The following is a 27,779-nucleotide window of genomic DNA, read 5'->3' on the forward strand; positions in this document are numbered from 1 at the left end:
AGTGAGATGTTCAGTTGTGGGATTCTCAGCTCAGCACAGTTGTGTTACCCTGTGTAACGCTGTGATGTGTCACTTTCAGCATGTCTTATTGTACTGATCTACTGTAGATCTTCCAAGTATCTGCATTTAACCTTGCAGCTGCAACCTCAAAAGCCAGCCCTTAAAGTGATTTTGAAGAATACAATCAGCACTGATCGAGTTCATGAACAACACCGCCGATTAGAAAGGAACATGGCAGTGAGAGGACACATGTTCCAGGGTGATGTGAGGGGCTGAGAGGAACTTAGACTGGATAGTAAGGAGCAACGAGACTGTGCATGGGTCAAGAACACCAGCAGATTGATTCTTTCTATCCACCTATCCAGCGCAGAACAGGCTTTTCTGGCACAACTAACCGCAGCCCCCGCAACTCCCCTATTTAACACTAGCCTAATCACAGGCCAATTTACAATGACCAATTAACCTACAAACCAGTACATCATTGGACTGTGTGAGGAAACCGGAGCACGCAGTCACTGGGAGAATGTACAGACTCCTTACAGACAGCACCAGAGTTGAACCACAATCTCCGACATTCCGAGCTGGATTTGTTAGATTTTGTAACTCCAAAATATAGAAACTAATTGAAAGGAAAATAAGGGAACCAGGAGATAACTTGTGTACATTCGTTGTTACTTTAAGAAACACGTACGTATGTTGTGGTGGCATGATGAGCGACAATCAATGATTTAAGTAAACGATATATTTACAATACTACTCAAATATTACTGAAATATTCCTCCAAGACATGGATCAACACATTGATGTTGTGTGAAGGCTTGCGTGCTTCAAGGACTCCATCAGGTGGTGTCAAATCAGGCCACGGCTGTGGACACAATGCCAGATGAAGATCGATCCAACCCCAGCTCCCAAATGGACAGACTCATGACTGCTCTTCCCATATAACCATATATAACCATATAACAATTACAGCACGGAAGCAGGCCATCTCGGCCGTTTTAGTCCGTGCTGAACTCTTATTCTCACCTAGTCCCACTGACCTGCACCCAGCCCATAACCCTCCAATCCTTTCCTGTCCAATTTAACTTTAAATGACAACATCGAACCTGCCTCAACCACTTCTGCTGGAAGCTCGTTCCACACAACTACCACTCTGAGTAAAGAAGTTCCCCCTCAAGTTACCCCTAAACTTTTGCCCTGTAACTCTCAACTCATGTCCTCTTGTTTGAATCTCCCCAACTCTCAAAGGAAAAAGCCTATCCATGTCAACTCAATCTATCCCCTTCATAATTTTAAGTACCTCTATCAAGTCCCCCCCTCAACCTTCTACGTTCCAAAGAATAAAGACCCAACTTGTTCAACCTTTCTCTGTAACTTAGGTGATGAAACCCAGGTAACATTCTAGTAAATCTTCTGTACTCTCTCCATTTTGTTGACATCTTTCCTATAATTTTTGTCAAGCAATTTTGACAATATAAGATTTGTCAAACATGACCTTCCACGCACAAATCCATGTTGACTGTTCCTAAACAGACCCTGTCTATCCAGATAATTATATATACCATCTCTAAGAATACTTTCCATCATTTTACCCACCACTGACATCAAACTCACAGGCCGATAATTGCAAACAACAGGAATTCTGCAGATGCTGGAAATTCAAGCAACACACATAAAAGTTGCTGGTGAACGCAGCAGGCCAGGCAGCATCTCTAGGAAGAGGTGCAGTCGACGTTTCAGGCTGAGACCCTTCGTCAGGACTAACTGAAGGAAGAGTGAGTAAGGGATTTGAAAGTTGGAGGGGGAGGGGGAGATCCAAAATGATAGGAGAAGACAGGAGGGGGAGGGATGGAGCCGAGAGCTGGACAGGTGATAGGCAAAAGGGATACGAGAGGATCATGGGACAGGAGGTCCGGGAAGAAAGACGGGGGGGGGGAACCCAGAGGATGGGCAAGGGGTATATTCAGAGTGACAGAGGGAGAAAAAGGAGAGTGAGAGAAAGAATGTGTGTATAAAAATAAGTAACAGATGGGGTACGAGGGGGAGGTGGGTCATTAGCGGAAGCTAGAGAAGTCGATGTTCATGCCATCAGGTTGGAGGCTACCCAGACGGAATATAAGGTGTTGTTCCTCCAACCTGAGTGTGGCTTCATCTTTACAGTAGAGGAGGCCGTGGATAGTCATGTCAGAATGGGAATGGGATGTGGAATTAAAATGTGTGGCCACTGGGAGATCCTGCTTTCTCTGGCGGACAGAGCATAGGTGTTCAGCAAAGCGGTCTCCCAGTCTGCATCGGGTCTTGCCAATATATAAAAGGCCACATCGGAAGCACCCTTCGCAGTATATCACCTCAGCCGACTCACAGGTGAAGTGTTGCCTCACCTGGAAGGACTGTTTGGGGCCCTGAATGGTGGTAAGGGAGGAAGTGTAAGGGCATGTGTAGCACTTGTTCCGCTTACACGGATAAGTGCCAGGAGGGAGATCAGTGGGGAGGGATGGAGGGGACGAATGGACAAGGGAGTCGCGTAGGGAGCGATCCCTGCGGAATGCAGAGGGGGGGAGGGAAAGATGTGCTTAGTGGTGGGATCCCGTTGGAGGTGGCGGAAGTTATGGAGAATAATATGTTGGACCCGGAGTCTGGTGGGGTGGTAGGTGAGGACCAGGGGAACCCTATTCCTAATGGGGTGGCGGGAGGATGGAGTGAGAGCAGATGTACGTGAAATGGGGGAGATGCATTTAAAAGCAGAGTTGATAGTGGAGGAAGGGAAGCCGCTTTCTTTAAAAAAGGAAGACATCTCCCTCGTCCTAGAATGAAAAGCCTCATCCTGAGAGCAGATGCGGCGGAGACGGAGGAATTGCGAGAAGGGGATGGCGTTTTTGCAAGAGACAGGGTGAAAGAGGAATAGTCCAGATAGCTGTGAGAGTCAGTAGGCTTATAGAAGACATCAGTGGATAAGCTGTCTCCAGAGACAGAGACAGAAAGATCTAGAAAGGGGAGGGAGGTGTCGGAAATGGACCAGGTAAATTTGAGGGCAGGGTGAAAGTTGGAGGCAAAGTTAATAAAGTCAACGAGCTCTGCATGCCTGCAGGAAGCAGCGCCAATGCAGTCATCGATGTAGCGAAGGAAAAGTGGGGGACAGATACCAGAATAGGCACGGAACATAGATTGTTCCACAAAGCCAACAAAAAGGCAGGCATAGCTAGGACCCATACGGGTGCCCATAGTTACACCTTTAGTTTGGAGGAAGTGGGAGGAGCCAAAGGAGAAATTATTAAGAGTAAGGACTAATTCCGCTAGATGGAGCAGAGTGGTGGTAGAGGCCGATAATTGCTAGGTTTACTCTTAGAACCCTTTTTAAGCAATGGAACAACATGAGCAATACGCCAATCCTCCAGCACCATCCCCATTTCTAATGACATTTGAAATATTTCTGTCAAAGCCCCTGCTATTTCCAAACTAACTTCCCTCAAGGTCATCGTTTCCATAACCTCCCTACCTGTTTCCCTTATTTTACACAATTCAATATCCTTCTCCTTAGTGAATACCGAAGAAAAGAAATTGTTTTGAATCTTCCCCCATCTCTTTTGGCTCCACACATAGCTGTCCACTCTCATTCTTTAAGGGACCAATTTTATCCCTCACTATCCTTTTGCTATTAATATAACGGTAGAAACCCTTGGGATTTATTTTCACCTTGCTTGCCAAAGCAACCTCATATCTTCTTTTAGCTTTTCTAATTCCTTAAGATTCTTTTTACATTCTTTATATTCCTCGAGCACCTCACTTACTCCATGCTGCCTATATTTATTGTAGATATCTCTTTTTTTGAACCAAGTTTCCAATATCCCTTGAAAACCATGGCTCTCTCAAACTTTTAACCTTTCCTTTCAACCTAACAGGAACATAATGATTCTGTACCCTCAAAATTTCACCTTTAAATGACCTCCATTTCTCTATTACATTCTTCCCATAAAACAAATTGTCCAATCCACTCCATCTGAATCATTTCACATCTCCTCAAAGTTAGCCTTTCTCCAATCAAAAATCTCAACCCTGGGTCCAGACCAATCCTTCTCCATAATTATATTGAAACTAATAGCATCGTGATTACTGGACCCGAAGTGCTCCCCAACACAAACCTCCGTCACCTGACCTATCTCATTCCCTAACAGGAGATCCAACACTGCCCCTTCCCTAGTTGGTACCTCTATGTATTGCTGCAAAAGACTATCCTGCACACATTTTACAAACTCCAAACCATCCAGCCCTTTTACAGTATGGGCTTCCCAGTCATGTGTGGAAAATTAAAATCTCCCACAATCACAACCTTGTGCTTACTACATATATCTGCTACCTCCTTACAAATTTACTCCTCCAATTCTCGCTCCCCATTTGGTGGCCTATAATACACCCCCATAAGTGTTACTACACCTTTCCCATTCCTCAATTCCACCCAAATAGCCTCCGTAGATGTGCCCTCTAATCTATCCTGCCAGAGCACCGCAGTAATATTTTCTCTGACAAGCAATGCAACACCTCCCCCTCTTGTCCCTCCGATTCTATCACACCTGAAGCAATTAAATCCAGGAATATTTAGTTGCCAATCACACCCCTCCTGCAACCATGTTTCACTAATAGCTACCACATCATACTTCCAGGTATCAACCCATGCTTTAAGCTCATCCACCTTTCTTATAATGCTCCTAGCATTAAAATAAATGCATTTATTAAATTTTCCACCTCTTACTCTCTGTTTATCACTAACGGTGCAAACAACTTCACTATTTTCTTTTTCTTCCTTCTCCCCTACATCTGTTCCTACACTCTGGTTCCCCTGCCCCCCCCCCCCACAGTATCTAGTTTAAATCCACTGGAGCCTCTCTAGCAAACCTACCTGCAAGAATATTTGTCCCCCTCCAGTTCAGATGTAAACCATCTCGCCGGAACAGGTCCCACCTTCCCTGGAAAACTGCCCAATTATCTATAAATCCGAAGCCCTCCCTCCTGCACCACGTCTTCAGCCACTTGTTGATCTGCACTATCTTACTATTTCTAAACCCGCCTGCACATGGCACTGGTAGCAATCCTGAGAGTGCTATCCTGGAGGTCCTGTCCTTTAACTTGGTGCCTAACTCCCTAAACTCACCTTTCAGAACCTCTTCACTCTTCCTACCCACGTTATTGGTCCCTACATGGACCATGACTTCCGGCTGCTCACCCTCCCTCTTGAGAATACCAAGAACTCGATCTGAGATATCAGGGACCTTGGCACCAGGGAGGCAACAGATCATCCGGGATTCTCAATCTCTTCCACAGAACCGCTTATCTGTCCCCCTAACTATCGAATCCCCTATCACTACTGCTCTCCTCTTTTCCCTCCTTCCCTTCTGAGTTGAGGGTCCCATCTCGGTGCCAGAGACGCAACCACTGCAACTTGTCCCTGGTAGGTCATCCCCATCAACAGTATCCAAAACGAGGTACTTATTATTGGTGGGAACAGCCACAGGGGTACTTTGCTCATTTTGTCTATTCCCCTTCCCTCTCCTGACAGTCACCCAGCTACTTGTCTCCTGACTCTTAGGGGTGACTATCTCCCTGTAACTCCTGTTTATTTCTGCCTCTGCTTCCAGAATGATCCGAAGTTCATCCAGCTCCAGCTCCAGTTCCCCAACTCGGTTTGTCAGGAGCTGCAGCTGGATGCACCTTTTGCAGGTGTAGTCATCAGGGACAATTGTGCTCGCCCTGTCTTCCCACATACTGCATACGGAGCACTCAACTGCCTTAACTGCTGCCTCCATTACCTACTCTTAAGGTAATTAGATTTATTAAAGGAACTTACCTGGCCTTATCTCACTTGGAATGAAGCTCTTCCTCAGCCTCTGGTCGCTGAAGCCTCAGGAGCCAAAGCCTTCCTACTCTGCCTCCCTCTACTCCTTCGACCGCTACCACCTTGCCCACTCCATTAATCTTCTCTCTTTTAAACGCTCCCGCTGCCTCACAGTCTGACTTACACGCACTTGCGCAGTCGTGCCCTGTTCAACTGCTGAAGAAATGATCAACTTCCACAAACTTCTCTCTTTTAAACACTCTTGCTGCCTCACGGTCTGACTAACACGCGCTTGCGCAGTCGTGCCCTGTTCAACTTCATCAGAAGTGTGAAGAGAAAAACACCTGCCATACGAAACACCAACAACTGAAATATTAAATACACTACACTCCTCTCTGCTTCACTATATACTCCAGAATCAATATAGAATGCATCTCAACTTACATGGGCAAGCATATATACTACATAATACAACTATTATACAGACATCCACAGCATAGTAAATTTTAGATTGTCCCATTCAGGTCTAAAGATTTAATTGCTGCAGAGAATTTCTTACTCTTGTGGGATAACGTCTCTTCTGACAATGGAGGTCAATCTGCCTGGCTGGTGAGACTTGTGGCTGTGAAACAATCTCAGGCTCTGGGGCCTCCTCTGAGGCGGCTGCAGGAGTTGACTCTGGGACACCTTTCTTCTGGACATGTTGGCATCCTGAACAATGTGTGGTGATGTGGTTCGTAATGTGTGAGCGCCATGTCTGCTGTCACTATTTCCTTTGTCTTTTGGATAGCTACCTGCTTTGTCCATTGCAATTTCTTCCTGATCTGTAGTAATGAGTTCCCCAGGCCCCTTCTGCTTGTCACTGAGCTCGAAGGAAAACAGAATAAACTGCTCACAATCAAGAGAAAATCTGCAGATGCCGGAAATCCGAGCAACACACACAAAATGATGGTTGAACTCAGGCAGCATTTATGGAAAAGAGTGGTCAGGTCTCTGCCTGAAATATCAACTGTACTCTTTTCCAGAATAAACTGCTCTTTGCTTGAGTCTGGACAAAGGTGGTGCTAATGAGCAGCGAACTATAACATTTGGAAGAGATTAGTGCCAGCAACCTGGAATTAATCGGAAGCTAAGAAGCTGAGTATGACAGTTCCTTTGACGCCATTGGAAAAACAGCCCTAGCACATGCAGTATATGAGACTATGTTTGAAATTGTAAGAAGGCATAGATCTTAGTGAGAACAGAGTAGTTTAGGTGTCGGCCTTTTAAACAGAGCAGTTTCAGAATAAGCAATGTTGACAGAAGCTGGAGGATTCGTAGTTAAATAAAAACATTCTAAAATTTAAAATAACGATGTGAAGTCGAGGTAGAAGCAAATGATCGGTCTTGCATGATTGCTGACATTACTTGGCTGAATTCTACGCTAGAATAGTGGCGATCATGCAAACACATGTTCCCCCAGATTGTCAGGGATTGAATTTCCCGTCAGAAGCTCAGATGCCCAGAAATGACTGCAGTACTGTTCTCAGGGTTAAGATGACTTTTGATTGCACAATTTCTTGCATTAGGTTGCGTTTCGGAATTTCCAGGCAGGGTTGATTTTCAGTGTGAAATAATTCGTACATTCATCCCCCGTATGTTCCTGCATACGGGGTTGGAATCGCAAATAATGTACAAAAACCTATGGAGAGTAGCTGGATAATATAATATTTGACCACCTACTGAACACAATATTCAGTCTATTATTGTTTAATTTTATTAAACTGCCTCTATTTTGTTCAGCTGCGAGTTTATTGTATTGTTTTCAGCGAATGGGACCACACTGAAGGAAGTTGGGTTAGTAAGCAGCATTTTACTGGTTACGGAGGACAAATTTTGTGACGCCAGAAGGTCACGCAGCCGCCCGCCATTCGTATATCGTCGTCCTCATTTTCTGTGTTCCGGCGGAAGGCGAATTCTTTTGGTGCTCAGTGTTTCAGTAGGTTATTGAACGGAAAGGAGAACCGATAATGGCTACAGGGGATAAAGAAAACGACCTTTTGAGCGGCTTGCAGCCTCCTTTTGAACATTTTTCCACCCAGGCTGTTCATGCGGGGCAGGAACCCGAACAGTGGAAGTCAATGGCAGTAGTGCCTCCAATTTCCATGTCAACCACGTTTAAGCAGGTTGGCCCTGGGAAATTTGCAGTGAGTGGCAAGTTCTGTTTCCGCTGTTAATAACGGTAAAGGGAGGGAGAGGAAAGGCCCAATGTGTTGATTTGTCCGATGTGCACGCGGCCTTTGCAATATATCGTCGTCAGAAGTAAAATTAGGATGCCATTTAAACTTCTCTAAGAATGCTACTAATATTGTCTTGTGCATGGATACAAGGCACCGGTAACTTACCAACCAGAAGAACTGGAAATTTTGCATAAAGTACCCTTTGTATGTAAAGCCACAATGCTAAATTTAGTCATGTTTTTAGATGTTATCGATATTTCGGAAAGCACAAAGAGAATAATGAATGAGACCGATCAGTACGCTACGGAGAAATGATTTTGGTTCTGAAAATCATAATGTAAGATTGATTTGCGTGACTGAGAATTAGGAACTCCGCTTTTGGAAGTGTTCTTGCATAAAATCGAGATTAATATTCTGAGTTTTATATTAATCTTTTATTCTAGTACTTGTAGCGCTTAGTACACGTTGATTGCAAAGACAAAATGTTATCGGTAAGAAACGAAGGAAATTCAGCTAGCTGTGTCTATACCTGCTTGTCCACTAAATTAACTCACTAACTGCACCCGGGCCCATTCGTCATTGTATAGAATCATAGAAAAATACAGCACAGAAGCAGGCCATTCGGCCCATCTAGGCCGTGCCTTCTATTTAAACTGCCTACTCCCCTCGACCTACGCACAGACCATAGTCCTCCATACCCCTACAATCCATGTACCTAACCAAACTTATCTTAAACACTGAAATCAAGCCTGCATGCACCACTTGTGCTAGTAGCTCATTCTACACTCTCCCCACACTCCGAGTGAAGAAGTTTCCTTTCATGTTCCCCATAAACTTTTCACCTTTCACTTTTAATCCGTGATCTCTAGCGGAAAAAGCCTGCTTTCATTTCTCTTATCTGTACTATTCATAATTTTGTATACCTCTATCAAATCAATAGACAATAGGTGCAGGAGTAGGCCATTTGGCCCTTCGAGTCAGCACCGCCATTCACTGTGATCATGGCTGATCATCCACAATCAGTATCCAGTTCCTGCCTTATCCCCACAACCTTTGATTCCGCTATCTTTAAGAGCTCTATCCATCTCTTTTTTGAAAATCTTCCCTCAATTTTCTAAGTTCCAAGGAATAAAGTCCGAACTGTTCAATCTTTCCTTAAACTCGGGTCCTCCAGTCCCGATAACATCCTTGTAAATTTTCTCTGCACTCTTTCAACCTTGTTTTCATGTTTCCTGTAGGTAGGTGACCAAAACTGCACACGATGCTCCAAATTAGGCCTCACCAACATCCCATCTCCTGTATTCAGTACTTTGATTTATGAAGGTCAATGTGCCAAAAGCTTTCTTTACGACCCTATCTACCTGTTCCACCACTTCTAATGAATTATGAATCTGTATTCCCAGATCCCTTTGTTGCTATGTCTGTGGTCTATGTCCTTGTTGCTGTTTGCCTCACTTGTATAGACTTTGTGTCTGTTTCCCTGAGTAATACAGATGCAATAAATCCATTTATGATCTCCACCATCTGTTGTGGCTCCACACTTAGATTACCATTCTGATCTTCCAGAGGACCAGTCTTGTTCCTTGCAATCCTTTTGCTCTTAATATATAATCATATAACAATTACAGCATGGAAACAAGCCATCTCTGCCCTTCTAGTCCGTGCCGAACTCTCACTCTCACCTAGTCCCACCGACCTGCACCCAGCCCATAACCCTCCATTCCTTTCCTGTCCATATAGCTGTCCAATTTAACTTCAAACGACAGCATCGAACCTGCCTCAACCACTTTCGCTGGAAGCTCGTTCCATACAGCTACCACTCTCTGAGTAAAGAAATTCCCTGTCATGTTACCCCTAAACTTTTGCCCTTTAACTCTCAACTCACGTTCTCTTGTTTGAATCTCCCCCACTCTCAATGGAAAAAGCCTATCCATGTCAACTCTATCTATCCCCCTCATAATTTTAAATACCTCTATCAAGTCCCCCCTCAACTTTTTACGTTCCAAAGAATAGAGACCCAACTTGTTCAACCTTTCTCTGTAACTTAGGTGATGAAACCCAGGTAACAGTCTAGTAAATCTTCTCTGTACTCTCTCTGTTTTGTTGATATCTTTCCTATAATTCGGTGACCAATACTGTACACAATACTCCAAATTTTGCCTCACCAATGCCTTGTACAATTTCAACATTACATTCCAACTCCTATACTCAATGGTCTGATTTATAAAGGCCAGCATACCAAAAGCTTTCTTCACCACCCTATCCACATGAGATTCCACCTTCAGGGAACTATGCACCATTATTCCTAGATCCCTCTGTTCTACTGCATTCTTCAATGCCCTACCATTTACCATGTATGTCCTATTTTGATTAGCCCTACCAAAATGTAGCACCTCACATTTTTCAGCATTAAACTCCATCTGCCATCTTTCAGCCCACTCTTCTAACTGGCCTAAATCTCTCTGCAAGCTTTGAAAACCTTCATTATCCACAACTCCACCTATCTTGGTATCATCTGCTTACTTACTCATCCAATTTACCACCCCTTCATCCAGATCATTAATGTATATGACAAATAACAATGGACCCAGTACAGATCCCTGAGGCACACCACTAGTCACTGGCCTCCAATCTGACAAACAGTTATCCTCCACTACTCTCTGGCGTCTCCCATCCAGCCACTGCTGAATCGATTTTACTACTTCAATATTAATACCTAACGATTGAACCTTCCTAACTAACCTTCCGTGTGGGACCTTGTCAAAGGCCTTACTGAAGTCCATATCGACAACATCCACCGCTTTACTCTTACCAACTTTCCTAGTAACCTCTTCAAAAAATTCAGTAAGATTTGTCAAACATGACCTTCCACACACAAATCCATGATGACTGTTCCTAAACAGACCCTGTCTATCCAGATAATTATATATACCATCGCTAAGAATACTTTCCATCAATTTACCCACCACTGACATCAAACTCACAGGCTGATAATTGTTAGATTTACTCTTAGAATCCTTTTTAAACAATGGAACAACATGAGCAATACACCAATCCTCCAGCACCATCCCTGTCTCTAATGACATTTGAAATATTTCTGTCAAAGCCCCTGCTATTTCCACACTAATTTCCCTCAAGGTCCTAGGGAATATCCTGTCAGGACCCGGAGACTTATCCACTTTTATATTTCTTAAAAGCTCCAGTACTTCCTCTTTAATCATCATAGTTTCCATAACTTCCCTACCTGTTTCCCTTATCTTACACAATTCAATATCCTTCTCCTTAGTGAATACCGAAGAAAAGAAATTGTTTTGAATCTTCCCCCATCTCTTTTGGCTCCACACATAGCTGTCCACTCTGATTCTCTAAGGGACCAATTTTATCCCTCACTATCCTTTTGCTATTAATATAATGGTAGAAACCCTTGGGATTTATTTTCACCTTACTTGCCAAAGCAACCTCATATCTTTTAGCTTTTCTAATTTCTTTCTTAAGATTCTTTTTACATTCTTTATATTCCTCGAGCACCTCATTTACTCCATGCTGCCTATATTTATTGTAGATATCTCTTTTTTTGAACCAAGTTTCCAATATCCCTTGAAAACCATGGCTCTCTCAAACTTCTAACCTTTCCTTTCAACCTAACAAGAACGTAAAGATTCTGTACTCTCAAAATTTCTCCTTTAAATAACCTCCATTTCTCCATTACATTCTTCCCATAAAACAAGTTGTCCCAATCCACTCATTCTAAATCCTTTCGCATCTCCTCAAAGTTAGCCTTTCTCCAATCAAAAATCTCAACCCTGGGTCCAGACCTATCCTTCTCCATAATTATATTGAAACTAATGGCATTGTGATCACTGGACCCGAAGTGCTCCCCAACACAAACCTCTGTCACCTGACTTATCTCATTCCCTAACAGGAGATCCAACACTGCCCCTTCTCTAGTTGATACCTCTATGTATTGCTGCAAAAAACTATCCTGCACACATTTTTTACAAACTCCAAACCATCCAGCCCTTTTACAGTATGGGCTTCCCAGTCTATGTGAGGAAAATTAAAATCTCCCACAATCACAAACTTGTGCTTACTACAAATATCTGCTATCTCCGTTCAAATTTGCTCCTCCAACTCTTGCTCCCTATTTGGTGGTCTATAATACACCCCCATAAGTGTTACTACACATTTCCCATTCCTCAATTCCACCCAAATAGCCATCCTAGATGTGCCCTCTAATCTATTCTGCCAGAGCACCGCAGTAATATTTTCTCTGACAAGCAATGCAACACCTCCCCCTCTTGTCCCTCCGATTCTATCACACCTGAAGCAATTAAATCCAGGAATATTTAGTTGCCAATCACACCCCTCCTGCAACCATGTTTCACTAATAGCTACCACATCATACTTCCAGGTATCAATCTATGCTTTAAGCTCATCCACCTTTCTTATAATGCTCCTAGCATTAAAATAAATGCATTTAAGAAATTTTCCATCTCTTATTCTCTGTTTATCATTAACGGTGGAAACAACTTTACTAGTTTCTTTTTCTTCCTTCTTCCCGACAAAGAATCTGTAGAATCCCTTGGGATTCCCCTTCACCTTGTCTGCTAGAGCAATCATGCTGTCTTTTAGCCCTCCTGATTTCTTTCTTAAGTGTTCTTTTGCATTTCCTATATTTCATAAGTACCTCATTTGTACCTACCTGTCCATACCTGCTTTGTGGCACTTTTGTTTTTATCCAGGGCCTCAATATCTCTTGAAAACCAACGTTCCCTAAATCTGTTATTGTTACCTTTTATTCTGACAGGCACATAAATGCTTTGAACTCTCAAAATTTCATTTTTGAAAGCCTCCCATTAATCAGGTGCACCTTTGCCAGAAAACAATCTATCGCAATCCCCACTTGGCAGCTCCTATCTGATACCATCAAAATTTAGAATCTGAACCCATGGACCAGACTGATCTTTTTCCATTTTTACTTTGAAACTAATGGCATTTTGATCATTAGATGCAAAGTGTTCCCCAGCACAATCTTCGGTCACCTGCCCTGTCTCGTTCCCCAATAGGAGGTCAAGTATTGAAACTCTCACATTGGAACTTGTATGTACTGTTTAAGGAATCTTTCCCGAATACATTTGACAAACTTTATCCCATCTAGCCCTTTTGTAGTATGGGAGTCCCAGTCAATATATAGGAAGTTAAAATCACTTTCAATAGCAACCTTGTGTTTTTTTTCGTAATCATCTGCGATCTCTCTACAAATGTGTTCCTCTAAATCCCGCGGATTGCTGGTTTGTCATACCTTTCTTATTCCTCAATCCACCCATAATATGTCATGAGATGAATTAATCTAATCTGTCTTGACTGAACACTGCAGTAAGTAATACCGCCCCTTCTCCTTTAATCCTTCCTGCCCTGTCACGGAATTCCAGAATTTTGAGCTGGCAGTCCTGCCCCTCCTGCAACCAAGTGTCACTAATAGCTATAAAATAATAATTCCATGTGTTGTTCCATGCCCTGAGCTCATTCGCCTTTCCTACGATACTTCTTGCATTGAAATATACACAACTCGGGACACTAGTTGCACCGTGCTGAACCTTTACATTCCTCACTTTGTCTGAGGTCTTATCAACATGTCTTCACAACCTCTCCACTATCTGTTCTGGCACTCTGCTTCCCATCCCCCTGCAAGTCTAGTTTAACCTCCCACCCCTTCCCCGTGCAGCACTAGCAAACCTTCCCATGAGGATACAAGACTCCCTCCAGTTCAGCTGCAAACTGTCCCTTCTGCACAGGTCCCACTGTCTTGTGGAGGAGAGCCCAATGATCCAAAAATCTGACACCCTCCCTCCTGCACCAACTTCTTAGACACATGTTAAACTGTATGATCTTCCTATTTCTAGCCTCACCAGCATGCGGCAGGGGTGGCAATACTGCGATCACAACCCTGGAGGTTCTGTCCTTTCATTTTAACTCCCTGAACTCCCTATGCAGAACCTTGTCACTCTTCCTACTCATGTCATTGGTACCTACATGGACCACAACCCCTGTCTGTTCACCCTCCCACTTAAGAACACAGAGAACTCAATCCGAGATGTCCCGAACCGGGAGGCAAGGTACCATCCAGGAATCTTGTTCTCATCCACAGAATCTCCTTTCTGTTCCCTTATCACCAGAGCTCCCCTCTTCTCCCTCCTTTCTTTCTGAGTCACAGAGCCAGATTCAGTGCCAGACACCTGACTGCTGTGACTTTCCTCTGCAGTATCCAAAGTGGTCTACCTGTTGTTAAGGGGGATGGTCACAGGGGTACTCCACACTGGCTGTTTAACCCTTTCCCCTCCCTGACTGCCACCCATTATCCTGTGTCCTGCACCTTTGGTGTAACTACGTCCTATCTATCACCCCCTCAACATCTGGAGTGATCCGGAATTTATCCAGTTCCAGCTCCATCTCCCTAACACAGAGCATTAGAAGCTGCAGCTGGATGCACTTCTTGCAGGTGAAGTAGTCATGGATACTGGAGGTCTCCATGTTTTCCCACATCTTGCAAGAGGAGCATTGAACTATCCTGCCTGGCTTTCCTACTGTTCTAATGATGCAAATATAAAAAAGGAAACAATAAATAAACTGGAAAAAAATCAGCCTGCAGCTTTATTGCCCCCCCACCTTCCTCAAGCCTCTCCTCGCTCTAGTCTCAAAGAGCTAAAATCTGAAAATCCCCACTCTAGCACTGTCTGCTCCAACCATGGGTCGCTCTGCTTGCCCCCGGCTTATTTTAATTTGTTCTTGCCAATCAATCCTTATTGCTGGTTGGACACTTCTCAAAAAACCAAACTGCCATGAATCGATGCCTTGCGTATTCACGTGGTGAGCCTGTGAGAGCTGTTTCTTCTCATACTTCCGATCGTTGATTGATTGCTGCTGATTGAGTATATCTGAGCATTTCCCTTTTGAAGGCCACAGTGGATCCTGCTACCACAATGTCTTCAAATATTGTTCCAATATGCTCTGTTCTTGTGCAACTGTTAATCATCTCCCCTTTATTTTATACCTATGATCTCAAATCCTTGACCTCTTCTATCCACTTAAAGGAATAATCTCCCAAATCTAATTTATTTGGACCCCTCTTTGTTTCAGAAGCTCTTATCAAATCCCCCTTCATTTGCTTTAAAAGAATACTCTTACTGCCTTTGAAATCTTATTTGTGTAACAGTAACCCTACTTCCCAACAATCACTTCCATGATTTTTTTCCCTGAATCCCCACTGCTACCTTGCATCTTTCTATAATGTAGTGAACAAGACCTCGAGTCAAGGACAAACCAGTGTGTTATAAAGATTCATCATGACTTCCCTGCTTTTATATTGGAGTATTGTCTTCAGTTTTGGTCACCCTGTTTTAGGAAAAATGTGATTAAACTGGAAAGACTGCAAAAAAGATTTGCAAGGATATTACCGGGACTTGAGAGACTGACATGAGGGAGAGGTCAGACAGATTGGGCATTTACCCCTTGGAAGCAGGAGACAGAGGGGTGATTAAAATCACAAGGGGCGTAGATAGGCGAGTGATCTATTTTCCAGGGTTGGGGAATTGACAACTGGTGGATATAGTTTTAAGGTTACAGGTGAAAGGTTACAGATAAGAACTCGAGGGTCAACTTGTTTTACACTGCATAGTGGATATATGGAGCCAGATGCGAGAGGAGGTGGTTGAGGCATCCATTAGATGCATTGGACAGGTATATGGATGATAAATTTGGAAGGATATGGACCAAGGGCTGGAAAATGGGATTAGCTTAAATAGGCATCTTGGTTGGCACGGATAATTTTGGGCCGAAGGGCCTTTTTCGTGCTGTATGTCTCTGTAGTCCATCTCTTTGGTAAAGCCCAGAACTGTCTACACTTATTAACTATTTCTTCACCTGCCCTGATGTTTTCAATGATATGTGCACACTTACTCTCGGATACCTCTGCTTCTGCATCCTTTTTGGACAATATTTTTAATTTTATATTCTCTGCTCACATTCTTCGTTCATTTCACATTTCTTCACAATAGACCATTTATAATGCATCTGGCCATATCACCAACCTTCTTGTGTCCTGCCATAATTTATCTCTATACTTTACATTTCACAGTACATAGAACAGAGCAGTATAGTACAGGCCCACAATGCTTTGCTGACATTTTACTGTAAGATCAATCTAGCCTTTCCTTTCCACATAGCCCTCCATTTATCATTCATCCATGTGCCCATCTAAGAGCCTCTTAAATTCCTTAATCTATCTGCCTCAACCACCATCCCCAGCGGTGTCATGTACTTATCACGCCGTATTTTAAAAAGCAATACCTCTGTGTAAAATCCCTTTTATATTTTCCCCCCAATCGCCTTAAAAACATATTCTCTCGTACTGGTCATTGTCCCCTAGGGAAAAAGACATTGTCGTCCTCTCTGTTTATGCCTCTTATCATCTTATACACCTCTATCAAATTGCCTCCCATCCTTCTTCACTGCAAAAGGAAAAGCCCTCACTCACTCAACAGTACCAGTCCAGGTGCTGAGGCACCCAGTGCTCCCTCAGCACCATTGCCTCCCTTCCTCCCTCCTCCCCCCCCTCCAATTCAACAGGTGGATTTTAACACAGGCTACCACTGTCTACATCTTTTCCTTGCCCTGCATCTACCATCCACACCTCCACGTACCAGCCGATCTTCACCTCTCCCAGCCCCTACCTCCCAGCAACTCCCCAGTCATCGTGGACTCCTCTTCACTACTGAGCAGGTGAGAAGGGCTCTGGGGAAACTCAGACATGGCAAAGCATTGGGACCATATGATGTAAACCCCAAGGTCCAGGAGGAGTGTGCTGAGCTGTAATGTGGAGTACTCCAGCGCATTTTCAATATGAGTCTCAGTCTAGCAAGGGTCGTGACTATGTGGAAAACATCTTGTGTGGTCTTTGTACCGAAGGAGGGCCACCGGAAAGACTTGAATGACTACCGTCCAGTGGCTCTGACCGCACACATCATGAAGACTGTAGAAAGATTGGTCCTGGCTCACCTCCGACCCCTGGTCAGATCGGCCGTCGATCCCCTGCAGTTTGCCTACTGGGAGCACACTGGGCTCGACAGTGCTGTCATCTACCTGTTCTGCAGAGCATCCTCCCATTCCAATAAGCGGGGCAGCACTGTGAGGGTCATGTTTCTGATGTATCAAGTGCCTTCAGTACCATACTGACCTCTTTGCTGGGGAGAAAGCTCCATTCAATACAGGTTGGCACTTCCATTGTATCCTGAACAATGGACTACCTGACTGGCGGACCATAGTTTGTGCGGCTTCAGAGCTGTGTGTCAGACATAGCTCTAAGCAGCACTGAGGCCTTACGGGGAACTGTATTGGCTCCCTTCCTGTTCACCTTGTATACCTTGGACTTTAGGTACAACACTGAGTTATGTCATCTGCAGAAATTCTCTGACGACTCAGCAAAAGTTAGGTGTACAAAGGGAGGATGGAAAGATAAATACAGGTTCTGGTTTTTGGACTTTGTCAAATTGTGCAAGCTGAATCATCTGCAGCTCAACATCAGTAATGAAGCTGCGTGTTTGCTGGTGGCTGTGTGCCCAGTGGCACAGAGCTTGGAAAAAGTGGCGCAACAGACTTTTAAGACCATAAATTGGCGAGTTGTTTTGTTATGTCTGCCTCTTGCAGTGAAACGGGGGCAGCTCTTTTTCCCTTATTAGTGAGAGAGAGAGTCTGTGGTATGTCAAATACCAGGTGAACGAGTAGTCTTTGGGATACTGCAAGTCTGTGTCTTTATTGATGCTTTGTTGCACGCTTGAGTGCTTGGTGGGGGGGGGCGCTGATGTTTTTTTGCTAGGGAGGAGGGGGGTTGTTGCCTTGTTGCTGTTTGTGTGTGGGAGGGGGGAGCTGGGGGGGGGTCTTTGGGGTTCTAACATTTAACTGTCATTCATTCTTTGGGGCACTCCTCTGTTTTTGTGGACATTTGCAAAGAAAAAGAATTTCAGGATGTATATTGTATGCATTTCTCATTAAATGTACCTATTGACCTATTGATGGGCTTTAGGAAGACCAAGCACTGTTCCGTTGGTACTGATGGTGAGGACCTACAAGAATCTGCGGGGGGAAACCTGGATGACAGACTTGAGTGGAGTGCCAACACAGAGGCTGTGTACAGGAAGGGCCAGAGTCACCTCTATTTCCTGAGGAGACTGAGGTCCTTTGGAGTATGCAGGTCTCTCCTTCACATGTTCTACCAGTCTGTTGTCACCAGTACAGTCCTCCATGCGTTGGTGTGCTAGGGTAATGGCATCAACACAGGTGATGCCAACAGGCTCAATAAACTGATTAGAAAGGCTGCCTCTGTTACAAGAGTCAATCTGGACACATTGGAGGCTGTGGTAGAACAAAGGAATCTACGGAAAATCCTGGCAATTCTGGAAAATGTTTCTCATCCTCTACATGCCACCTTGGCTGAACAGTGGAGCACTTTTAGTAACAAACTAAGACAACTGTGCTGCTCCAGAGAGCGCTGTTAAAGGCTGTGCCTCAGCCATTAGGCTCTATAATGAGCTAATCTATAGCCGGGGAAGAGATTACCCTCTTCTGTTGGACTGTTAGTGGTAACTTATTTTTATTCTTTCTACTCTCCTAATATTTATGTCTGTGTACTTGTATTGCTACTGTGACACTGTAATTTCCTTTGGGATCAATAAAGTATCTATCTACCCATCACTTTTGAATAATTAAGTTATAACTCTCTTTGACTAGTCATAGTCATACTTTATTGATCCTGGGGAAATTGATTTTCGTTACAGTTGCACCATAAATAATAAATAGTAATAGAACCATAATAGTTAAATAGTAATATGTAAATTATGCCAGTAAATTATGAAATAAATCCAGGACCAGCCTATTGACTCAGGGTGTCTGACCCTCCAAGGGAGGAGTTGTAAAGTTTGATAGCCACAGGCAGGAATGACTTCCTATGACGCTCTGTGCTGTATCTCGGTGGAATGAATCTCTGGCTGAAACTCAAATTCTTCAATATTTTCCTCAAGATATACCTCAAATACTTCAGTATTTTCATGTGAATATGGTTTGATCATATTCTATTTAGAAATAAAATGACACCTGGCTGAGTTTATAGATAATTAATTTCACGCATTATTAAGCAATCTGCTGCAATGCCTTGCTGTAGTTTTGTCTTGAGATAGTTCTTTTTTCTGCCACTGCTTGTATAACCTAATTCTCCACTATTCATATCAGCAGCAATAGATAGTTTCCTACTGTGAAAGGTTCCCTTCCATGAAGAAACACACAATTACTCTGATTCACAACTTTGTCATTAAACTTGCATGTTGAGGATATGTGCCCTTTATTGGCAGTTAAAAACATTTTGCAATTTGGATCGGTGTCGATTTGTGCTTATAGATTCTGTTCTGCAATTCAAACCTACACTGGTGCTCAGTGACTATAAACTACATTTATTTTTACATCTTGCATTAGACAATGTAGTGTTTTAGCATTGTTTTATGCAGTGACCCTGTTGATGGTGACATTTGCAAACTGACTCAGCTCTTTTGTAAAATTCCATATGATTAATAACTACATTTTACTTTTCTCATTAATTAAAGTATAAATGTATCATGCAGCACTCAATATACAAAACAGAGCTGCCAATGTTGCAGTGCCTGAGGCATGTCCTTCAGTGAAAAGTGGCAGCCTTCTCTGGCTTCCAGCTCTTTATTTCAGATCTGCGGTTCTCTATAATATCTGATGGTTTGGAATTGCAAATAAATTGACTTTCCATTTTTTCACTCAAGTGAACATTTTTTGGGGTGTCAGTGGTTCAATAATGTGGTCTATGTTTTGAAATCCATTTTGATTAGAAGACTGTCTTTCTATACTTGTGTCACTGTGTGCTGGTGTATTCTCACTAATGCCCGCTGGTGGTGTAGTGGCATCAGAACAGGACTTCGAGGCGAATGGTCCAGAGTTTGAATCTGGCCAGCTCCTTGATTCCATCCGTGCAAGATTGAGCGTCAAACTAGCAACTCGGCCTAGTGAAAAATAGTCAAATGATACGAAAATGGCAAAAATGTCACCCAGTGGGCTACAAGGTACGAAACAGGACAACAACAAATCTCACTATTATTTCTAATTTCCATTTGCCGTGTTTGCACCAGGTCCTACAGTCATGCCATCACGTGTTCTGTTTGAACTTTTAAGAAGTATGAAGAACTTGTGGATTACACAGTGCTGGTTTTTTGAACTAGTTCAACTGGGGCACGTATGGGATGCCACTGTACCAAGAGCAGTTAGTGTGACGTCATTACAGTTCGAGGTGTCTGCAGTAAGGAGTCTATGTACATCCTCCCCATGGAATGCATGGGTTTCCCCAGGTGCTCCGGTTTCCCCTCACAGTCTGAGGATGTGTCGGGTAGGTTAATTTGTCATTGTAAATTGTCCTGTGATTAGGTTAGGGTTATATTGGGGTTGTTAGAAGTAGCTGAAAGGACATGAGGGTCTATTCCATGCTGAATCTAAATAAATAAATAAATGCACTGCCACGAATAGACCAAAACATTTGTGTTAGGTCTGCAAACCAGAAAATATTTTTTATTTGACTATAAATTTGTGATTCATAAATTAAAGTCAGCATGCCAATTGATGTTTTCTATCACAGGGCAAATACAGTATTTTGGTGTACACTCATCAGTATTTGTGGGAATTGAAAAATATAAGCTTGTTATCCGTCTTTCAGTACAAACTGCTTTAGTGTTGCTTTTTGGATCAAAGAAATGGGGTTTCAGGTCACCATCCAAAGAGATGTTTTGTTCAATGTTAGCTTTTTTTTTGGATTATGCATTAAGTGTTAGAAAAGCTGAGTTGTAAAATAATTCTTAAATATTAACCAACATTTGGAACTGTTTCGTTCTCCATAAAGCAAGCAACCACATTAACCTTCAGTTCTAACATTGAATTTAATCTAATTATTTCACCCCTATAACCTTCACAAATTCAATTTGTTTGGAGTCTTGAAACATGTAGAGTACAATTAACTTATTTTGAGTTGACTTGTGTAGCCTGTCTAACCTTGATGTTCTGTGATTGTAAGATTTGAAGTGGATTTGAAATGTAATTTGAGCTCAGTGTTTGTGCAGTAATTAATCTGCAGGTGAGGTTCATTGGGAAAGGAAACTATAGTTAGGAAGGGAGGATTAACATTTTTCTTCATGATATATAGCTGACTTGCTGGTGCTTGTAAAATCTGAAGAGTCTTGGCAGAGTTAAATATGATAGAAAACGCCTTCCACATTGATTCCAAGACAAAAATTTGAAATTCAGTAGAGATAATTCGTTTCAGAAGTTTATTGGAATGCTATATATGTCACATGGTACAGTGGAGCACAGAAACAGGTTGTTTCATACCCCAATGTTGATAACGAATTAAACTGTCGAACTTTATTCATTGTTACCTTGTTGGACCTCAAAGGACCTGTGTAATGTTCTGATGTGTGTGAACAGCGTGCAAGATGAGCTGTTCATTGTATCTTGGTGTATGTTATTTAATTAAATCAATTCTAATTTCTTGGTCCTTCTTTGAGTTTTAAAAAGGCCTACAACTCTTTTAATCCAATTTTATTTCACACCATATTTATTTTCTTCTGTCAACACACTCCCTGTGGTATTTTTACTTTTAAGGAGTGTTCTTCAACATCTTAATGTGAGAATCAGACTGAGATAATTATCACTGACTTAAATGCCATGAAATTTATTATTTTCCAGCAGCAGTTTGGTACCAAGATAGAAAATTATTATACAAAAATAAATACTGTAAAACAAATGAAGAAATGAGATGGTGTTTATGGGCCATTCAGAAATCTGTTAGCAGAGGGGAAGAAGCTGTTTTTGAATTATTGAGTCTTCTGGCTTCTGTACTCCTCCCCAGTGGTAATAATGAGAATTCATCTTCCACCTTATTATAGCAAGTTTTAGTCAACCAGTCTATCTATACATTAAGGTCTCCTATGATTACTATGCTACCCATGTCACATATACACCTCCTTTTCCAGTTTAAGATGATGCTACCAAATACGTGTGGCAGCTCACTGGTACTTCGAAAGGCGAGACATTGGAGGAAAATGACACCTTTTCTGAAGTAAATTGTAGTAAATTATCACTGCAAACAATGAAGAGGCGAGTGAAGGCAAAGCTGATTGGAGGGATGACCCGTGCTGGTGCATTGCAAACTTGAAGCGTGACCTGTTTGATATGGGGTCACAGATGGAGTTGGAGTGAGATTGTCTCAAAGTTAAAGCTCTCCTGTCTGCTCTGCCGCTTCAGCTACGCATTCATCTGCCCTAGTCTTTTTCAGTTTCTGTTGGTACCTGCACTGGAAGTAGTGTGATTACTACCACTGATGCCTTGCTTTTTAACCTTTTTTTTCTATATTTTTAATCTCTGAAGGCCTTATAGATCTAAAGGCCTTATCACTATCCATACTTGCATTGGTAGTTCTAACCAATTCAGGATTTCTAGCTATTTATCTCTTAATTTTATGCTGCTGTGCAGAAGTTCAGTGATTTCTTGACCTTGACACCATAACAAATACCTCTCTTGGATTTGTGCCTATACCCACGGAGATTCTTGTCAAGTCATGCTTATTGATGAATATAGAAACCTAGAAACCAGATAACATTTCTCCAGACTAGGGTGTATAGTAACACACATAACACATGATAAATTATAAAGGTAAGGATAAAATCTATCGATGAATCTCACATAAGTAACAAACTAAAGTGCATTAATATTAAATATTGTAAAGTACGGAACAGAATAACCAGTGACACTAAATACAGTGTGGCTGGGAGTTCAAGCCTAATAGCCTGGGGGAAGAAACTGTTTCTCATCCTGACTGGTTTTGTTTTTATGCATCAGAGTCTCCTGCCTGATGGTAGAAAGTCAAAGAGGATGTTGGATGGATGGGTGGAATCCTGAATAATACTTAAGGGCCCTGTGTATGCAGTGCTCCTGATAAACGTCCCCAATAGATTGTAGGAAGACCCCTGTGATCCTCTCGGCTGTTCTCACAGTCCTCTGTCGAGACTTCTGATCCGATGCTCGACTGCTCCCATACCAGATGGAGTGCAACTTGGCAGGAAGCTCTCATTGGTGCTCTTGTAAAACGCAGTTAAGATGGGGTGGGGGTGGGAGCCTCGCTTGCCTCAATCTTCTTAGGAAGTGGAGCTGCTGCTGTGCCTTCTTGTTCAGGGAGGGGATATCAAAGGACCAGGTGAGGCCATCCGTGATGTGAACTCCAAGGAACTTGGCTTACTTAACTCTCTCTACGAAGGAGCAATGTATTCGCAGAGGGGGATATTTCATCTGTACCTTCATGAAGTTCATGATGATTTCCTTAGTCTTCTCCATGTTCGGGCTTGGGTTGTTCTTCTCACACCAACCCATCAGAGGCAACACTTCCTTTCTATTTCTCTAACAATTAGTTCTCTTGGTCACTACTGTTCTTTCGCTCTTTGTGTTTCCCTTCTGTTTAGTTCATGCACTTGTGATACCATACTCCCAGCCCAGGCCGCACTTCTCTGAGGAACCATCATTCCCAAGTGTGTTCAAAGGGACAATCTTTTAGAGTAACATTGACTTGGAGGATACCTTCACTATTTGCCTCGTCGTTCTCATCTACAAAGCATTCATCGTGCCTTCTCCACTGATGGGAGAATAGGAGTGTGCACTGCTCAAGAAATTCTCAGCTTTGCTGATGTGCTACCGTAATTTCAGTCTCTGCTCCAGCTCCTGGTTTGCTCACAAGTGTGAAGAGAAGCCATTGTTTGAGGCAATAGTTCCAAACTGATTAAAAAAAAGACAATTAATCTTGTAAGTGTGTAAACAAGAACAAGTTTGATTATAGATTGCAATCAAAATGTCTATTTATAAAATTTGGGTAAACCAAGTGTGGGAGCTTGGGTTATGTGGCCGCTAAACTAAAGAAATTCAAACATTAAATTTTGGAGTAGACATGGTAACAGCAACATGTTTTTAAAAGTCACATTTAAATACAGTTGTCATCTACATCAGCCTATAAAATTTGTCAGTGTTGTGGGTTTCCGTTGTCTTGCGTTGCATGTGCATAACAATCCATGATTTAAGTATCAAAAGCTGAAGGCTGGCGGCAGTTCTTATCAGATCCATGGACAATGGTAAGTGAGTTTAAGTCAAAATCAAATTTATTGTATGCACAAGTACAGGTATGCACTAGAATAATGAAAAATTTACATGCAGCAGCATCACAGGCACGTAGCAGTAGAGATGCAACATTCACAAGGAAAATATAAATTAAGCATAAATTAAAAAGAATTTTAGAAAAAACACAAATAGAACAAAAAGAACTACATTATAATGCAAAGTAGTCATGGTGTTGCTATACCAAGGTTGTAATTAGGGTTGAGCAGGTTAAAGAAAATGAATAGTTGAAGAGAAGTAACACACATCGAAGTTGCTGGTGAACGCAGCAGGCCAGGCAGCATCTCTAGGAAGAGGTACAGTTGACGTTTCAGGCCGAGACCCTTCGTCAGGACTAGTCTTCCTAGAGATGCTGCCTGGCCTTCTGCGTTCACCAGCAACTTCGATGTGTGTTGCTTGAATTCCAGCATCTGCAGAATTCCTCATGTTTGAGTTGAAGAGAAGTAGCTATTCTTGAAGCTAATGGCATGAGACTTCCAACTTCTAAACGTCCTGCTAGATGGCAGCTGTGAAAAGATGGCATGGCCCAGATGGACAAAGAGCAGTATTTCAATGAAGAACTCTCAATTTCTGAAACGCCATTTAAATGTTTATATAGAATTTGGTACTGAATTCAACTTGGTTTGCAGCCGAGTCTGTGGTACCGTAAAAAAAAACTTGTAACCAAACACCTGACTATGATGTAGACATCACATGCAGTGCAAGCGGTATCTGTGCCACGATTATTAGGCGGCAGGAACATATTTTTCTGATTCGGCAAATGTACTGGTGAATCACCTGGTGCACTGGTTCTCAGCTTTGTTCTGCTCATGGCCCACTTGTAACTTCCATTTACCTCTGTGGCCCCCACCCTCCGCAGTCTTTGTTGCTAAAGGCTTTTTGGTCAACTGCTCTAAGTATTCTAATATTTATGATTTAATGGGTGATAGGTGTTATATGTTAAATATAATGTTACAGGTGTGTATGAAAAATAAAACTTTCAAAGCTCTGAATAGGGTACTTGGTTTGTAATATTTATAAAATATTCTTCCAACCAGCAATGGGAAAAACACTTCATATAATGTCTTTGGGTGCTTAGTAAATTCTTGTGACTGATGCAAACTAGCGAGTTTTTGAATATCTGGTTGCAACTTTGTTAAAGATGATCGAAGATCACCTCTTTTCACAACATCTAGAGGGTTATGAGGGGGGAGGGGTGGGTGTTCTTGCCTCTGCAGTTTCACTGTTTCTGTTTGATTTCCACGCCCCCCCCCCCCCGGCAGTAACTGCAGCCTTCATGTCACGATTTGCAAGTATTATAACATACGCGGGCGGGTCATTGCATGTTCAAACAGAATCAGCTTCCTGCTGCATAGTCGCTGACTGGCCTTATTGTAGACAGCCGCACCCGATCTGCAGTTTGTGGTTTGGGGTGGATGTGGAGCAGGGTGCAAACGGTGATTTGTGCATGATTAAACAGGAGTGGAGATAACGATTGACTTGCTGCGCACAGACAGATAGAAAGACACACTCACTCACACATACACAGACTGAGCTGTTTTGTTGCCTCTTTTACATCATTTAGCATATTTTCCATCCATTTAATTCAGGGTTCCAATCAAATGACATATTTATTTATTTATTTTATTCCTTCCTTCCTTATTTATTCAGAAACACCTGTGAACCCAGTTTTTTTTCCACTTGTGGCCTCTTTGAAAACAAGCGTGAGGCCCTGGGGTTCATATGGCCCATGTTGAGAAGCACTGGCCTAGTGTATAGGATGTATTCCCAGAACATGAATTCTAACAGAACAGGGACCAAAAGAGCTCATTATAGCATTGCATAGAGAAGTGTTATTGACTATGCTTTTGTACTAGGAACCTGCCCTGCCTGTAGCTGTGCCAAGGAAGTGCAACAAAACTCTGCACTCCTTACTGCTGTGCTGGAAACATCGGCAGGAACCTTGTTGTGAGCCTTTGCCTCCCTTCTGCTGTGTGCTGCTCTTGCAGGAGGCTGGCTCAAATTTACTAATCTTTCTCTAGCCTGGTGTATAGGGGCTGCTAGTGAAAGCTGGAGACATTGGGTTGGGTAAGTGGCATGACAACTTGACATAGAGCTAGGGCCAATGTCCAGCATGGTGAGTGTGGACCATTGGTGGAAACTGGAAGTAGCTGCTCCTTGTCCTGATAGATCACCAAAATCCCAAACTCTCTCTCATAACCTCCATTTGGAAGTACCGCGTCCCCTTCTCTTTAGCTGACTGTGCACCGCTTTCCAGCATTCAAACAGGTAATCAGATGGGGCAAGTGTCTTCAGCCCACACAAAAACAGCAGCACTCACTCAGCCCTCACAGGCAGCCTCTTTACTCTGACCCGTGGGGCAGTTTTATTGCTAGTTAAATACTGCTGGAGGTTCCTGGCATGGCCTCTTACTGTTCAGCCCGGCAGGTCTTTGGCGGCTCCTAGAGCGATCACAGTCCCCCACTGATTTTCCCTGCAACCTGTCAGTTCACGTTCCCGGCATTTTCCTACCCCTCCTGGCTTACTCTATCACCTACTTGCACGTTAGGAGTCAGATAGTTGCCCAGTCTGCAAGAGTTTGTGATGTGGAAGGGAACGCACATGGTCACAGTGTGAACTCCACCCAGAGCACAGGAGGTCAGAATTGAACTGGGGTTCCTTGAGCTGGGAGGTAGCAGATGCACCACCATGTTGCTCAAACAGATGTTTTCTTTTGAGTACAGTGTTATGTACCTGTGAATGTTACCAAGAATACAATAACAGATCTACTCTGTGATAATAGTGTAAATTTGTAGGTGCTCCTCTTGCATATATTTTTAAAAAACCTTGCAGAGAGATAGAGGTAAATTACCCGTCACATTCAGAACCATGTCATGCAAGAGTCAGTTGCTGCAGAAGTGTTTATTTATTTTAAAAAAGCCTCAGAGGATAATGACTAGCAATGGTAGTGTTCACTGCGTTTAGTCTAAAACAGTTAGAACCTTTTGGTTTTGCTTTTGTTCCTATGTCAGAGGCTTATGTTGCTTCATTTGCAGAGGCTTTATTTTGTGGATCTGTTGTGCTGCTAAAGTGTCTGATTCTGGATTTCTCTACAGGGCTTTGAATATAGCCGCACTGGAAATCCGACACGGAACTGCTTGGAGAAAGCTGTTGCAGCACTTGATGGAGCCAAGTACTGTAAGTCATAGTGTTGGTGTTTTCTTTATTTTTTAGCATTGCCTAGATGGCAGGATATTAATGCACTAAAAGGCTGTTCAACCTATTTGTAGTTAACAAGGCTGACATTGTTCTCTATTTTGGTTTTATCATTTCTAAAATAACAGTATGCCCATACCACAATACCATGTTGGATGGCAACTCATTAAGCAAATTAATGCACATATCTGGCAGAAATATGCAGACTGTGGCAAAAGCTACAATGTTTTGATGTTCCACTCTTTAGTTGAAAGTTAGGCTGA

At 42.7% G+C, this 27,779-nt stretch overlaps 1 protein-coding gene across 1 annotated transcript in view; it reads left to right on the top strand.

Annotated features, from left to right (window-relative positions):
• The first annotated feature begins 7,709 nt into the window (after positions 1-7,709).
• The window catches only part of LOC134354841 (cystathionine gamma-lyase-like), a 55,527-nt gene continuing 35,457 nt past the window's right edge, over positions 7,710-27,779 (top strand). The window contains exons 1-2 of the mRNA XM_063064222.1: positions 7,710-8,013; positions 27,417-27,498. Coding sequence (XP_062920292.1) covers positions 7,837-8,013; positions 27,417-27,498 — 259 coding nt within the window. The 5' untranslated portion in view covers positions 7,710-7,836. The remainder of the gene's footprint in view (positions 8,014-27,416; positions 27,499-27,779) is intronic.

The sequence above is a fragment of the Mobula hypostoma genome, chromosome 12 (assembly GCF_963921235.1).
Source record: "Mobula hypostoma chromosome 12, sMobHyp1.1, whole genome shotgun sequence".
Lineage (NCBI taxonomy): Eukaryota > Metazoa > Chordata > Chondrichthyes > Myliobatiformes > Myliobatidae > Mobula > Mobula hypostoma.